At 41.1% G+C, this 16,895-nt stretch overlaps 1 protein-coding gene across 1 annotated transcript in view; it reads left to right on the top strand.

Moving 5' to 3' along the window:
* RELN (reelin) overlaps positions 1-16,895 on the top strand; it is a 673,979-nt gene that overhangs the window by 580,875 nt on the left and 76,209 nt on the right. Inside the window, exons 46-47 of the mRNA XM_066238313.1 lie at positions 3,133-3,301; positions 16,162-16,302. Of these exons, the coding sequence (XP_066094410.1) occupies positions 3,133-3,301; positions 16,162-16,302 (310 nt within the window). The remainder of the gene's footprint in view (positions 1-3,132; positions 3,302-16,161; positions 16,303-16,895) is intronic.

The following is a 16,895-nucleotide window of genomic DNA, read 5'->3' as shown; positions in this document are numbered from 1 at the left end:
TTTTTTAAAGCATAAAAATATGAGCTTATTTTAAAGCATTTGTACATAGAGACTTCTTTTATATATAAGTAATAACCCCAAAATCACTCTTTGTAAATTCAGATTTTTTTTTAGTATCAGATTTATGGAATAAAGAAATCTAGACACAGAGAATACCGGAATAAGCAATAGGATTTACACAGAAGTCTGTATAGACATGGGTGTTAAGGCCTGGGCCTTTAGATTACTTATCCAGTTATCTTCTTTCCATCTCCCCAGGAGTCATACAATTTTATTCTCATTTAGCCTTTTACTCTTTGCATCATGGGTCATAGCAGATTCTAAGCCACGCTCATTGAGACCAATTTGCATCCTGTGAATTGTGCAGGCACACACTCACACTCACACTCACACATACCCTACACACATGCTCGTGGACCTGTCTTAGGAGAAATAAAAACTGGCGCTACCGCATACTTGGACCCTTCCCCAGAGCTTACAGACCTGTCAGGATCCGGGGCTTCCTGGTCTTTCAGCACCCCACTCTTCTTCCAGGAGATTCAAACTGGAATATTCACAAGGACCTTGTTCTGTTTTAGGTCTGGGGATGCCAAAATCTGAGGCATTTCATTACTTCCAAGGTCCTGCAAAATCCAGACATTTTCTATTCTCATTAGTTTGAACTTAATGCACATATCTGAGGGGAATCCCAGCAGTGTTCTTCTTACCTCAGATCCAATCAATCAGCCAACACTAAACTAGACAGTAGGAGTGGAACATGGAAAAGTGTAAGGAAACCCTGTCTTCATTAGGTACAGTCTCGGTAAGGGATACTTCAAAACGTTAGAGTCCAATAAATGACTAAGTCAAATATTGTATGGAGTGCTACTGATGCATAATGTAATGAGAGTTCAGAGGAGAAGGATAGAACCAGGCGGTCAGTCAAAGGAGTTTGGTAAGATTTCACAAAGGAGCTAAGTCTCAAATGGCGCTGATTGTTGGAGTGGATTTGGAGGGTGAATGGTGAGGATGCCCCACGCTGTCTGGCAGCACAAGCAAAGAAGCAGAGGTGAGGGCTCTCCTGCTCTATGGGGGAAGATGAGCGGACCATCCTGAACAGGTAATATCTGCATCTAATGGATGAGAACAGAGTGCTGAATTTGAAAATAGAAAAGTACATTAAGGTTCAAAATGACTTACCCCTAATTACCATAGGAGGTTAATGAGAACTCAAGGGGGTGAGTTATGGCGTGGGCAGCCTGCAGCAGCGCCAGGACTTAAACACAGCCTAGAAGCTCAGTCACGTGTACCTTCTGCTGTGGGTTGGTGCCACCTCCCAAGAGAGGTGAAACTGAATGACAAAATGAAAGGGAAGTGGATCAGCACAGCTGGCAACACAGTACCTTAAAAGAGCAGTCACAGGAATTTATGCTTGACCGGTTCATGAGTAAGAGGGCACAGTACAGAAGAGTGCCATGGCACACAGGGAGATTGGCCAGCAGCTGATGGAGGTGGGGAAGGGAGAGCCCGGCGAAGGAGCTGCTGTGGAGGCAAGGAAGACCTGCCCGTGGGGCAAGAAGGGCAACGGAATGGATAAAGTCGATAAGAAACAATGCAAACATGAAGGAAAAAAGCCGGGCTCCAAACTGACAGGTGGAACATAGAGTAAAATATTGAAAATAATGTCTAAATTTTGAACATAGAAAACTAATGCATACATATTGTCATTGATAGAATGTGGTAGTTCAGAGATGTTTGTTTATGAGGGGAAATACTGAGTATTTCTTTAGTTTCGGTGAAAGGAATTTTGAGTGGCTCTTCTTTTGTGAGGACAGCTTCCAGTATGGAAAGTGGGAACTTTGTCTATGCTGTGCATGACAATGTGCAAGCATCCAGCACTGTGCCAACTGAATGAACATTTGTTGAATGAGTGAAATCGATTTTGAGACACAGCATTAGGCACGGGGCAATAGTTGAAGCCCTGAGAGAACAGAAGACCAGAAATGGAGTCTGGGAGAATGCCAACCGAGCTGGGCTAGTTATCACAGGAGTCAGAGGGAAGGTAAGACAGTTGATTCAGAGTAATGTCTCCCCAGAGAAAAGAAAGGTTAAAGAATCAGGGAGTGATTAATAATATCCAGTGCATGGGGCGGACAAGTACAGTGAAGACTGAAACAAGTCGTTGTATTTAACTAGAAGAGGCTACATAGAACCGTAGGGGAGTGAGCGACCCCACACTGGCTGTACCTGAGAATCACCTGGGAGCTTTAAAGCTTCCGACACCTTGGCCGTGCCCCAGAAGAGTGAAATCACAATCTTTGAGGAGAGGACCCTGACATCAGTAGATTTTTTTTTTTCATTTTTCTGAAGCTGGAAACAGGGAGAGACAGTCAGACAGACTCCTGCATGCGCCTGACTGGGATCCACCCGGCACGCCCACCAGGGGCGACGCTGACATCAGTAGATTCTAAAGGTACCCAACTGATTCCAGTGTGCGGCCAAGATCCAGAATCACAGCCTCAGAGAAAGTAAATTCAGTAGGGAGGTGAGGGTTAAAGCAGTTTATAAAGCCTTAAGGAGAGAACAGGAAAAGTATAAAATAAAGAGTATAAACTGAATGTTTTAGGAGAAAGGAAAGAAATATCTTTCCAAAGCCCCCAGTTGGCAGCGCGCTCTGGCACAAACTTCAGAGCTCTCAGTGCCCTCCTCCGCCTTTCTGGTTCCAGGTATGTCCCATAACACAGCAGAGAAGATGTATCTACGCAATATATTTATGTAATACATACTTTGTAACTATATACTAGATTAAATCATAAATATATATACATTGTATCTATTGTGACTTACTCTAACTGAATATGAAGCAATGTCATTGTTATGGTGGTTCTAAAAGTTGCTCAGTATAAGGAATAATTCAGTAAAATGTATTTGTTTCATTTGATTATATTTCCTTAAAATAAAGATTATTTTAATATGGAAAGTTAATAACTAGTAATATACAGAGGGAAAAATCAAACCAGGAAACATCTCAAATTAGGAAACATTGTATGAGGGGAATCAAACTGACATTTGATTGAAAGAAAAACATTAGTAATTATAGTTCCTGGGTCTATAGACATGTATTTCTATTCAGAGTAATGCTTCTTATTTCAGCTATTGAATTAGAATATTCGATAGATCTTGGATTATCATGGCATCCCCTGGTGAGGGACTGCCTGCCTACCAACGTCGAATGCAGTCGCTATCACCTGCAGCGGATCCTGGTGTCAGACACTTTCAACAAGTGGACCAGAATCACTCTGCCTCTCCCTCCCTACACCAGGTATGGATGCTTCTGCATGCAGTGAACCCAGATGTGATATAATTTGGCATGTTAGATTTCAGCACAGCAAGTTTAAGTGAGATACGTGAGATTTTGTTACTTGATTGTATTGCCATGCATGAATTATTAAGGTGATCTTAGTAAGTAAAATAAAAACCAAGTTTTTGTGGTGACATTGTTCTGCCAAAATCCAGGCTTTCACTGACCTTTAATAATTTTAAAGAATGGTATATGCAAGAAATCAGTGGCTAGGTCAGTGAGCTTCTTCAAATTCACTCACTATGCCAAGAACAAGTCTTAAATTTAAAACAATCTCATTGGATACAAAATAGATTTAAATGGAGTCTCTCTTCTGTCAGTCAGACTACTGTAAATATAGCAGTCAGTAGCGTCATAGAAATGGGGTACTTGCTGTCTAAATGTAAAATAAAATTAGTGTCTGCTTTTGAAATCTTACTTTAAACAGTATCTTGAAACTTACTACTCAGAGCATTTTTTTATGTGAAAAATAATTATAAATGCTTTATTCATTGTGCCTGTAAGAAATGATGGTGGCTTCACTTCAGAGGGATAATAAAAAGATAAATGAAAAAAGAAGAAGAAGAAATGATGGTGGCTTAATAAAATTGTCTGGTAAATGCAGGTAACAGGTTAAGTCTAAATTATCTGTGTACCTTCAGCTGTTAGAGTAAAGCCAAGCCTTGCCTAGTGGGATAGTGTTCAGAGACAAATGAGTAAGTCTCCCTAGAAAATGACCATAAAATTCAACCATTCATCCAGGGCATAACTTTCTTTAGGATTACTGAAATTGGGATGGTTTCAGTTACTAACAGCCCAGGGCTGCTCTTCAATTGCTGGCTCAGAGGTACAGGACTAGATTAACTGTCAGCACAGTTGCCAAGTTTAAATGAGATACGTGAGATTTTGTTGCTCATTAAAAGTATTGCCACGCATGAATTATTAAGGTGATCCTAATAAGTAAAATAGAAAAATAAACCTCCATTAAGGCAGCAGTCTTTTAAGTCTTTATGCATTCTGTGAATTATTACCCAGCTAGCATTTTGCAAATAAGCGACATTTCAAGATTTACTCCAGCTCGTCATTATCCCCTCAGGTCTTTTACTCAAGAAAAGTAATTATTCCCCATCTTCTCATCTATCTTTAATTGTCTCTTACACATACTCACAAGAATTTTGACTCTTTCAAATGATATAGAAAAACCTGATGAGCATTAATTTACTCTTGTTCTTGTACTAAAAATGTGTAGTTCATTTATTATACTACCCTCAAAGCTCACGTTGTACAATGGTTTTGTTTTCTTTTTTTGTTCTTATTTATTGATTTTTTTTTTTAGATAGAGGAAAGGAGAGAAAAACATCAATTTGTTATTCCACTTATTTATGCATTCATTGGTTTATCCTTGATTCTTCTTGAAGAGGGCTTAAATCTGCAACCTTGGCATATTGGGGAAAACGCTTTAACCAATTGAGCTACCTGGCCAGGGCCAGTACAGTGGTTTTAAAGGCAACACTCCCAGTTGATGTCAACAAGATCCTTTAATAATTCAGAAGCATGTATGGGTGGAAGTCAAGCCAGTCCCACTTCCTGTCATGCTTTCCCATGAGCCAGAGATTAGAACACCAGGTTCAGAGTACTCTGTCTCCAACACAGATCAACATGCCTATACTGCATTTGCTCCTCTATCCCCTCACTTTTTAATTGTGGTGTTTCTTTGTTTAAGTTGACCTTACTGCCTCAACATCTGTGAAGTGTTGAAACATCAATGTTTATGTTGTCCACCTAGACAGAACTGAGAATTTCAGTTTGTAGCTCTTCACTATAAACAAAACGTGATCTGACAACTTAAAGCCATATGATAAATCAGATGTGACAACGTTGCCAATTGTAGTCTCTCACTCCCTTGTGACCACAAGCTAGAATCCCAGTGTTACTGGTACAGTGATAGTAAGTCAACTGAGGTTGGTTGTCCACAAATTAACATCAAACCATTAACCAAACTGAAATAGCCAGTAGTCATCAATAGTGAGTGATTATTCAACCATTCAGTCACTCATTAAATATTTTTTAAGTATTTAGTCCCATGTGAGGGACTGAACTTATTCCTTCCTCAAGCAGCTTTTAGTCCAGTGGGCAGAGGAAACCCCCAGTAACCACAGAAGTAAATACAGAATTCGGCTGAGATAAGAGATGGAGGGAAGTTGCATAATGCTGACATTATATGTCATACAGAGCTCTGCCTTGTCAGAAAAGTCAGTAAACGCTATCTTGAGAAAGAATAATTGAGGTTAGATGTGAAGGATGCATAGGAGTTAAGTGTGTAAAGAGTAAAGGGAAGACTGTTGTCCACGAGGATAACAGCTGTAGTAGGAGGGAGCAGGTATTTGAGACACTGGAGAGAGGACCAGAGAGAGAAAGAGAGAGAGAGAGGGAGAGAGAGAGAGAGAGAGAGAGAGGGAGGGAGAGAGAGAGAGAGAGAGGGAGAGAGAGAGAGGGAGGGAGGGAGAGAGAGAGAGAGAGAGAGAGAGAGGAGTGAGGTGTGAGATGGTGAGAGTATGAAGATCATTAAGGTTGTACTAAAGATTTGGGGGTTGTTACATGAACAATGAAAAGCATGACAGTGTGCTTGGGAATAGGGAGATGTGATCAGATTTGCATTCAGAAAAGCTTGTTCTAAATGGAGAACAAATTAGAGAAAATAAGAGTAGATGTAAGGAGACTCTTAAAGAGACAGTAAGTGCTAGTAGCTTGGACTAAGGTATAGCAGATATGAACAGATTGGAGAAATTTAAGAGAAATGGAGGCAATAAAATTGAGCTTAATGATAAAATGGATATGGGAGAGTAAGGGAAAGGACAGTGTTGAAGGCGACTCCCTGATTTCTGAATTGTGAAACTGAGTGCATGCTAGGAGGGTAACCTGAGACTAAACACAAAATACATTACACTCTACTCCAAACATGGTTATGTTAAAACCTAAATAAATTGAGGTTGATGGGACCATAGTGTGTATTCTTCTGTATATTCACTAGTTAAGTTAGGTCTTCCTGAAAGAAAAAAAAAAATGAATGGGAAGCCTTGTGCTTCAGTGGAGGGCTCCAACCTCTCAGCACAGTAAGCTTTTAAGCAAGTCACTTCATGTCCCTGAGCTTCAGCTCCCCTTCTGAAAAATGGGGGATACTTTTACATAAAGAAAACTAAGTAAATGTGCATGAAAGTGTTTGGGACTTTGTAAACATTTATTAAAACGTAAATAATTTTTATTCTTACATAGTAACCACATAATCATACTTGTTAACTTTTATAGTTAACCACATAAACACAGAAGTTAATTATCAGATTTAAACGTCAGTCAGATTAAGAATTCTTCCTAAATTAGCTTAAGCTAAGTCAGCCCATGGAATGGTAGGGCACTTGTTAAGTTACTGGCTTGTAGGAGGTTACAATATGATTAGGGAAAATGAGAAGTACACACAATAAATAACTTAAAACAATACACGCTGTATGTAATTTAAAGTTTCACTAAGGAATGAGCTAAAAATGCTACAACTAGTAAGAACTGGAAGACGAGTGCTGAATGACAGAATTAGAGAGGATTTCGTGGAAGAGATAGGCCCTCAAAGAATGGCTAAAAGCTTGGTGGGTAAAAAGAACAGTCTAAATTGGGGGACCAGTGTGAATAGGGTGCATGAGCTGGGAAGAGCATGTTAGTTGCTGATAAAAAGCAGAGGGCTCATATCTGGAAGCTATGAGAAGTTGTTAGTAGGGTTGGGTTAACTTATAGCAAGTTTGAAGGAAGGAAAAGGAGTTTTGACTTGTAGGAAAAATGAAGTGTAGTGTGTTTTGAGCTGAGAATATTCTTCCAAAAAAAAATTGGAGAACAGAGAGACTCAACTAAAAGGAAAGTGGCAAAGGCATTGTGATAGTGACTATACAGGAAAACAAGGGTCTGTGCCACCGCTAACATGGAGGGGATGAGGCAGATGTCTTAGGGCATTTCAAAGAAAGAATTGATGAAACTCAGCAACAATTTCTTCTCCATTGCACATATCATATGATGACTCTAGAGTTTGAAACCTGAGAGAGTGGTAAGAAGAAGTGGGAAGAGAGTTAAAGTTGAGTAGAGGAAGGACAACATGGCAAATTTAATCAATTAGTGCTGAATTAAACACAATGACTGGAAATACAAACAGAGATGTAGGCATTGGAGAGCAGGGACAATAATAAAACTTGGAGGCATGCGCACAGAGTGATAGGCAATGCTGTAAAATTGCTCAGCTCTCCATTGGAGGGCATTCACTAAGAAAAGAAAGGATCCCTGAATTTAATAGCAGAATGAGTGGAAATGACTATGAAAGGAACCAGGAGCATCTTGAGATGTCTTAAGGACAGTTCCCACCCATGTGTGTCTCCCCAATAAAGTCTTTTTAAAAGCCCCCCCCCAAGAAAAATTAAATAAAGGAATCAGGAGAATGCCATGAGGGAGATAGAAAAAAAATCAGAATAACATGATGTCTAAAAGCCAAATGAGAAGAGCATGTCATCAGGAAGAGGTGGTCTTCAGTAACAATTGCTATATCGAATCATGAGGAAAAAAGTTTCACAATACATTTACTAGATTTTCTAAGATAAGGAAATAGTGGCCTTCAAAAGAACAGTTTCATTAAGATACTGAACTGAAATAAATACGGTTTGGTCCCAGAGCCTGTGTGCTTAAGCACTATATTAGTACTACATCTGTATTCTTGCCTGAGAGACAGGGTCCTAGGAGAAATAGGGAGAATGCTGGGAGTTCTTGAGAGCAGTGGAAGGAGAAGGTAGGAAAATGCCAAAATCAATTTCATTGCTTCTAGTCTGAATTTGCCCTCTCTTCTTTACTAATCCCAAACTAAAAATAACAGGTGGTTCAAGTGGCATGAGTTCTTGAAATGTTGTCACCTGAGAACCAGGGTGAGTCAGTGGAAGAGCAGGTAACTCAAACCCACCCAGCAGGGTAGAGGGGGGAGCAGCACTGGAAGGCTCAGGTGTGACTTGGCTATTTTAAGTCACAGTTTGAAGACGATCTATTCCTTTCTACCATCCCTAATGACCTAGCTGATACACAGTCTTTAAAGATTAACCACACAACACTTGGGAAGCCAGGCGGTTTTAACCCCAGCATGGAAGCTACTTAATGTTCGCAGGAAGTTTAAGGGGAAGGTGATAAGCACGCGAAAGGAGAAGATTGTGAAGCATCAGGGGTGGTGACACTGGGATGGAGGAGGCTGAAGCTTTTTGCAAGTATACAAATTTAGGGAGGGAGGCTCTTTTTCAGTGATATTTCCACCTACTGTAACTGCAAACAAAGAAAAGATCTTATTTGAAGAAAACCAAATAACTAAGCACAATATTTACTAAGTACCTCCTGGAGAAATATTCAAGGGAATTACAGGGTGATTTTTAATTTTTTTTTTTTACTTATTGATTTCAGCAGAAGGAGGAAGAGAGAGAGAGAGAGAGAGAGAGAGAGAGAGAGACAGGAACATCAAGCTATTCTGGTGTGTGCCCTGGTCAGAGATCAAACGGGCAAGCTCTGCACTTCAGGATGATGCTCTAACCAACTGAGCTCCCCGGCCAGGGCACAAGTTAATTTTTTAAACTTGCCTGGGCATTCTTTATTTCTCTCTATTGTTGCATTCAAATTAAGAATATCCTTTAAAAGACTTGCAAGCACTCATATATATTACTGAACATCTTGTTAAAATTTTTCAATCAGCTCAAGGAAGCCTTGGACTTCTCTTACATATCCATCTTCTTAGGCAGTTTTGGTAATTCAAACATTACTGTTATAACTTTACCAAATTTCTACCAGTCATTCAGGACTACAGAACATAAAATAATTTTTCCTGATGTAAACCAAGATATCACTGATAGTCACATACCAAATATATTAATATTGTTTAGGCAGTATGTTAAAAAATTAAATTTATTTTTAGTTTCCACTACACCAGAGACTAAAACTGCTTCCAGAAATCCTGCATTCCCTCTAGCTTGATCAGTTGTCAACCTTGTTCTCAAAGTTTGATCAGAGAATTTGAGATACAGCTGTACTTTGTACAGATTGCTGTGTGTGGAGTCTCAAGAATTCTTAAGATTGTTGTAACAATTTTAAATATAAGTAATTCTCCATGAGGGATATATTTTGTAAGTTATAGGAAATTCCTTTTATTTGGAGGATGGGCCAGTATATTTGATGCTTCAGTGGGCTTACTCAGAACACTGTAGTTTTTATTATTGTTACTGATTATAATTATCAGCAAAATAATAAAATGTTACTTCACAAAAAAAAAAAAGACAGCCATTTTCTTTTATTATAGTCCTCAAATCAAAATTTTACAGTTAGTGTGAAAGGACCACAGGCTTTTGGGTTTTGTTTTGGTTTGGGTTCACATTTAGCTCTTTTACATCCAAACATGCAAAATTAAAGAGAATAGTAAACTATCCCTCCTACAGTCATCACCTAGTGTCGACAGTCATCGACTCCAGACCAGCCTCCTGTCACAGTGGCACCACTCGTTCCCACGCCTGTTGTGAAGCAAACACCAGACATTATGTCATTTCAACTGCAAACAGTATAATTCTAAAAAAGGACTTTTTAAAAGATGTAACTATGATCATTGTCACACCTAAAAGTTAATAATTTTTTTACTTAATACTTACTCAGTATTCATTATTCATACATCCCTGTTTGTCTCATAAAGCATGTAATATATTATTTTCAAATTTTGATACAAATCCATGTAATTGGTTGATATGTCTCTTAAGCCTCCTTTAACCTGGAGGTCTCCCCACCTGCCTTTTAAAATGAGGACGAAGACCCAGGAAGGTTGTTTGGTTTCCCCCAGACACACAGACAGTGGCTGACCAGGATTATACCAGAGTTCCCCCTTTGTTCTCTATTGAGGAAGAAAGAAAGGCCACAGGGGGGTGGGGGGTCCTTTACATTCTTCCGTTATAACTCTGCTGTGCTTTCCACCCTAGCTCCAGAGAGGTATCATGAAGGATCTAGGTCATCTTATGAGGGGACCTTACCTTTGTCACATGTTTGGGGTGCGTACCCTGTAGTCCAGACACTTTCTCCTCCCCTGCCAGCTTTCAGACCTCAGTGTATTCAATACAACATTTAGGAGAAAGGAAAATTCAGTGACAGTGGCAGTATACGTTCTTTCACAGGCAAGTCAGTACTGCCTAAAAATGCTGCAGTCTCTTGCTGTCCTGTCCTACAAATTCCTAGCATTACTTATATTACCAAGAACCAAGATAATTTTCTACCGAAAGAGCTCAGATGCCTAAATTAAGTGCCCCCAGCTAGCTGCCAATTTATGGTCTTCCAGCCATGCCTGACAGCCAGGACATGCAGGTTTCTCAGTAACAAATCAGCTGCAAATGTGCTAAGTCAGGAGACAGCGGGTTCTAGATTCAGCTCTAAACTGAGAGGCTGTGGAAGCCCCTGGTTTGACCGGCATTCCCAACATCTGTGAAAAGAATCAATTGTACAGAACAGTTTCTAAGAGTCATCCTCTCATTTCAGCTCCACAGTGTGGCTTCCTTCTTTTGTTTGTAGCTCAGTGTCCTCCTTCATGAAGATCTCCCCCCAGCAGGACCCTGTCCCTTGTCAGGTGGCCCACCCTTTTAAAAGCCTTTCACCACAAGTAATTCCTGTACACTCCTGGTACCCAAGTTCATGCTTACTTTCTAGAATCTACTTTTTTCTGTTTTCTTGTCTGTAGGTCATGGGCTGTGACCCTCTGTTCAATTGATCTGACCTGTGCCTTTTCTCAGGTACATGCCTGTGAGTGGAATTGGTGGATCATATGGTAACTCTGTGTTCAACATTTTGAGAAACTGACAATGGCCACACCATTTTCTATTCCCACCAGCAGTGTATTTGGGTTCAGATTCTCCACATCCTTGCCAACACTTATTATTGCTATCTTTTTTATCATAGCCATCCTAGAGGGTATGAAGTTGTGTCTCGTTGTGGTTTTGACTTCAGTTTCTCTAATGATTAATGATGTTAAACATCTTTTCATGCATTTATCGGTCATCTATGTATCTTCTTTGGAATATCCTCCACTTTTATCTAACAGAAAGAAATAGGTTAATTGAGGCATAAAATAGGCTAATTTTCTGCCCAATATAAAGGCAGGATCTTGGCTAAGGCAAAAATAGGACAGATTTTGAAATGGGACAGACATGGCAGAGCCTGTAACTCAAAAGCAGAGAATCAGAGGCTTCACCTGTGACACTGACTTGCAGAAGTCAAGATAGAGGTGTGTGTACATACAGCAGCCATGCACTCAGCCTCTGGAGCTCAACAGTTGTTCATAGTTAGGCATTGTGGTGGGTGCAGGGTTATTCTGTAGAGACTGAGATAGAGTTTTGAGGAATTCACTGAATGAGAATACAAATTAATAATGAACCAAGAAATCCTTGCCTTGTCTCAGTTCTGTGAGTGAATCAGTGTGACCTAGAGCCCTAGGCCTCAACTTCTTTGTTGATGGGAGTGGGAGTGTTGGGCTGTGTTTTCTAGTTCTAAACTATTTTATGTATGTCTTTGAGAGTAACAGAAACATCAGGAGATAGTGAAAAGGTTTAAAAAATATGTATGGTTCCTATCAAGGGCTCTTTCTCCTGACGATGAAGATGACTGGGACTTCATAGATGAAGTTGTCCTGAAGAACAGGTTCAGACTCTGCAGTGTGTATGGAAACCTGTTAGAAGGTGTAGAAGGAAGGCCTGGGATGGTCCCGGGGAGGGGTGATGGAACCACACTGTTGACAGGGATATTTTAACTGCGTGTCAGTAGACACTTAATTATTACACAACACTTAGGAGCACTTGTGTGCTATAGATGGAGAAGAAATTATATCGATTCAGAAAGAAAGTCAGAAGAGACAGTTCAAGTATACGAAGAAAAAGGTGAAATCTACTCAGGGCCGTTGTCCTCCTGACTCCAATAAGCAACAGCTGGGGTGGCCGTCATTATAGGAAGCTTCAGGATAAATGGTGACACCTGCCAAGGGACTTCAGATACCTGCAGGTCGTGGCAAACAGGCACTAATTAATTATCACAACATGCCTGTGAGGTGGACAACAGCATTTCCCAGCTTTACGGATGGGGGTGTGTCGGCACACAGCATAAGTGTTCCAGCTCCTCTACACAGCGCGGCTGTAGCAGGACTGGGAATAAGGTGTCCTCGCATTTCGGCTTCCAGACTTCCATTTTTTTCCCCTGGCTGCAGGGCTGTGGAATAACTCAATTGTGATACAGGGAGGCTGTGAGGCAACCAGACCCCTCCCAGGCTAGACAGCTCTGCCTGCGCTTGTCTGCTCCTCGCTGCCAGGGGAAGACATCTTCCGAGTCTCAGCTCAGCCAGGGAGGAAGACAGCGTCTTCTGTGGAGAGGGAAAGTGCACTCCCAGCTTTCATTTTTAACTTCTATTTCAATTCATCTGATTAGTGAGAGTATCTCCTTTTCTTATATAATGATATGAGTAGTGCATTGGATGGTAGTTTTATGGGTACATAATTACTAGGTATAGTTATTCCCAAGGATATAAAATCACATTTGAGATGGAGCCTTAATAATCATCTAATGTAACCCCCTCATAGTAAATGTTAAATTACTCACCATAGAATTTACAACACAGATCAGAGCCCTGGTTTAAAAATGGCACCATTAAAAGTCCCCATAAAAGCCATCAACCCCAACAATGCATCTGGCTCTTAAATCTTCTGAACAATCTTTCTGTTAAGTGGCTGCCCAGACTGTGATTAAACACAACCAATGATGAGAAAGCCACCACTGCTGGCCACCTTCCCCTTTAACATCACATTGCTGCTGCTACAGCTGACCACAGCCCCTACCCACCCATCTACAAGGCGTCCCTTATTTGATTCTCCCACCATCCTTATTGCTGGTAACCTGATATTCTTTCAGTAAATATTTATGGAGCCCAATCTGCAGGTGTCACCAACAATAAAGTGATAAATAAGGACAATACTCGAACAGAGGAAATCACACTTTTTTTTTTTTGTATTTTTCTGAAGTTGGAAATGGGGAGGCAGTCAGACAGACTCCCGCATGCACCCAACCGGGATCCACCTGGCAGGCCCACCAGGGGGCAATGCTCTGCCCATCTGGGGCGTCACTCTGTTGCAACCAGAGCCATTCTAGCGCCTGAGGCGAAGCCATGGAGCCTCGGCTGCGGGAGGGGAAGAGAGAGACAGAGAGGAAGGAGAGGGGGAGGGGTGGAGAAGCAGATGGACACTTCTCCTGTATGCCCTGGCTGGGAATCGAACCCTGGACTCCTACACGCCAGGTCAATGCTCTACCACTGAGCCAACCGGCCAGGGCCTAATCACGCATTTTTGATACAAGGTGCTAGGGCTTTGGTGGAGCATGTGTAAAACATTAGGAGAACAAGGAAATGTTATTACTTGCCCACTATCTATGAGCACTAGAGATACAAAACAATATTCCCCTAAGGAATGCAGAAATATTCCCTGCCCTTCAGAAGCTTGTTGTCTAAAGAAAGGGAGATGAAATAATGTAAGTTTTGACTTGTTATCAGTACCCAACCAGATGTGCTGTGGAAGTATGATATTCTACTGTTATTTATAAGATGTTGTTGACCATAAACAGGCATAGTTATTAGTAATCTTAGTCACTAACAATTAAATGATCATCAGAGCCACTGAGTTGCACAACTCCAGGGAGCATTCTTCACATAATTCCCTTGGAGATTGGCGGCTCCTGGACACCCATTCCTTGTACCTATATAGCACCTACTAAGTGCTAAACACTGTACACTGAGTAGATAATGTTGAACAAAAGGGATAAGCCCTGCTCTTTTATAACTAACTCTCCTGCAGAAGAGAGAGATAAGAAATATATACATGCGTAGGCCCTGGCTGATTAGCTCATTTGGTTCAGAGCATCGTCCTGAAACAACATGGTTGCTGGTTTGATCCCCAGTCAGAGCACACAGGGGAAGCAACCAGTGACAACTGAATGAAACAACAAATGAATGCTTCCCTTCTCCCTCCCCTCTCTTTTTACCTTTTCTATTTCTGTCTCTGAAAAAAAATAAAATAAGCCCTGGCCCAATAGCTCAGTTATTTGGAGCATCATCCCAGAGTGCAGTTACTGGCTCAATTCTCCGGTCAGGGCACATCCAGGAGCAGCTCGAGGTTCCGAAAAAAAAAAGGAAGGAAGAGAAAGGAAGGAAGGAAGGAAGGGAGGAAGGAAGGAAGGAAGGAAGGAAAGAAGGGAGGGAGGGAGGGAGGGAGGGAGGAAGGAAAGATGCAAATATATGACTTTAATTTTGTTCAGTACTATAAAAGAAAAAGAACAGTTTGCTATGGAAGAAATGTAACATTTAATGGGATTAAAAAGAAAAAGTTCTCCGTGAGAACTTGTCATTTCCTCCAAGACCTAAATGACACGCAGGGTTAATGAGGCAGAGAAAGGAGCACTGTGCAGGCAGCGGTGGGAGACTGGTTGCTCTGGGAACTGAGAGGAGGGGCAGAGCTCCAGAGTGGTACCAGGAGGGACTGGAGGAGAGCGCCCAGCTCACGCAGAGCCTCGGGGTCAGGGAGGAGTCTGGGGTGGCACGACACCACAGGATGTCATAGCAGGGAATCTGGTGGACTTTCTCTGCTATAGTAACACATAGGGGCTGGTGAGCAGGAAAGACTGTGGAGGAATCTATTAGTACATAAATGCTCAGTAAACAAATGTCCAACTGAACTATTTATTTTCAGTGTGAAGATTTTCGTTCTGATCTGATTCTCCTCTGTTAAACTTAATAGAAATGTTTTCTTTTAAAAAACATGAAATCCTTGTTTGGTCTTTTGTCCTGCCTGAAACAGATATATCTCAGCCAGGTGATTAACAGTCTGTTCATGACAGCCGTGAGTCCATAACAACAAAACCTGCTCTGGCTAACGTTTCCTCTCTGGGTCTCTGACTGTCCAAAGTCACTAGAGCCTCAGGCATTTTTTGGATTTTACTGCCATCTAGTGTCTCTGAAAGCTTAAGTTTATTTGTGTTTCTGAACAAAACACTCCCGGCAACTGTACAACTGAGCAAATATTTCTACATTTGGAATGGGAGAATGTCTGTTTGGGGTTTATGTGTTGAAATCCATATAAAATAAGTGTAGTCTTCTTTATAACCCTCTCTTTCATCTATTTAACTGTCTAGGGTTCCACCAATCCCACTCATTTCCACTCCTACTATCTTCTGAAAACTATCATCATGAAAATCCGTCACAAATGCCATGTGAGGTGGACCAGTATGCCCATTGCACAAAAGTGTCTGGCTTTAGGGAGCAAACAGGAGCTGGAATCCTCCCCTCTCTCTGCTTCCCAACTCAAGTGCAGAGGGCCTCTGTCCACTCAGGACCACAGCTTTTCCTAATTTGAAAACACCAAATTACCTAATTTGCAAATAGTTAGCATTGGCCCCAGCGGCTCACCACTAAGGTTCCCACATGGGAGTCAGGGCTCAAGGTTCCCCTGGGTCTGTAGGCTTTAGGATTTGTTTTAGTTTCTGTTTCAGTCTGTTTTTACAAGACTCAGAAAGATCATTGGCCCAAAATATATTCTCAAGCTATTGCAGTTCACTTTGGTTTGGTTTTGTTAATCAGCGTTTTGCATAAAATATTAAATGTTCTTTTCAGAACACAGATGGGGATGTCTGTGAGTTTGTGCTACACTCCTCCATGCACTTGTTTAAACATTCCAGAACATATCTTTTTTACCACGTCCTTCATTATAGTCCTTTTTTCTTCAAAGGTCCCAAGCCACTCGTTTCCGTTGGCATCAACGAGCTCCCTTCGACAAGCAGCAGACATGGGCAATAGATAACGTCTACATCGGGGACGACTGCGTCGACATGTGCAGTGGCCACGGAAGGTGCACGCAGGGAAACTGTGTGTGAGTACAATTACTTTTTTCCTTCTGTAGATACTTCCTGACTCACATTCCAGCCAGGAGATCTTTCTGAAACTTGTTTAGGAGTCACTCCCAAAGCTACCTCAGATCATACATTTTTCCTAAAATCTGATACTGAGCTAACTATGGAGATTATGGTGGTTCTATCTTCGTTCTCGCTGGGAGATTGGGAACTAAACAGTAGCTGTCTTGTCAGGAGAAGGCTGAATTGTAACTGACTATATTGTAGTTCCTTCTATGTTTCTGTGACACACCAGAACCATGAAACAAACATTAAAAGAGGTTCGGGAGTTCGGTATGTTCTGACCAAAAAGATTACATCTTTGAGCGTTTTCCATACTTAGGTCTGAATATATGTAATGATATGCTTTGCTTGTGGCTTAGTTGGTATTCCCATGCTGTTTGCATAAGAAAGTATATAAATGCCTGATCAATTGACCAGGCATATTTGAGAGAGAGGCTTAGTATTTTACTCTTAGTGATGCTTAGCATCTTTGGAAGGATCCAAATAAGATGTATGTGATGCGCGTCTGTATCGCATCTGTATGTGTGTTGTGTGTACTGCAGGCCTTGGT

Source organism: Saccopteryx bilineata, chromosome 7 (genome assembly GCF_036850765.1).
Source record: "Saccopteryx bilineata isolate mSacBil1 chromosome 7, mSacBil1_pri_phased_curated, whole genome shotgun sequence".
NCBI classification, from domain to species: Eukaryota; Metazoa; Chordata; class Mammalia; order Chiroptera; family Emballonuridae; genus Saccopteryx; species Saccopteryx bilineata.
This window is presented reverse-complemented; position numbering and strand designations above follow the sequence as displayed.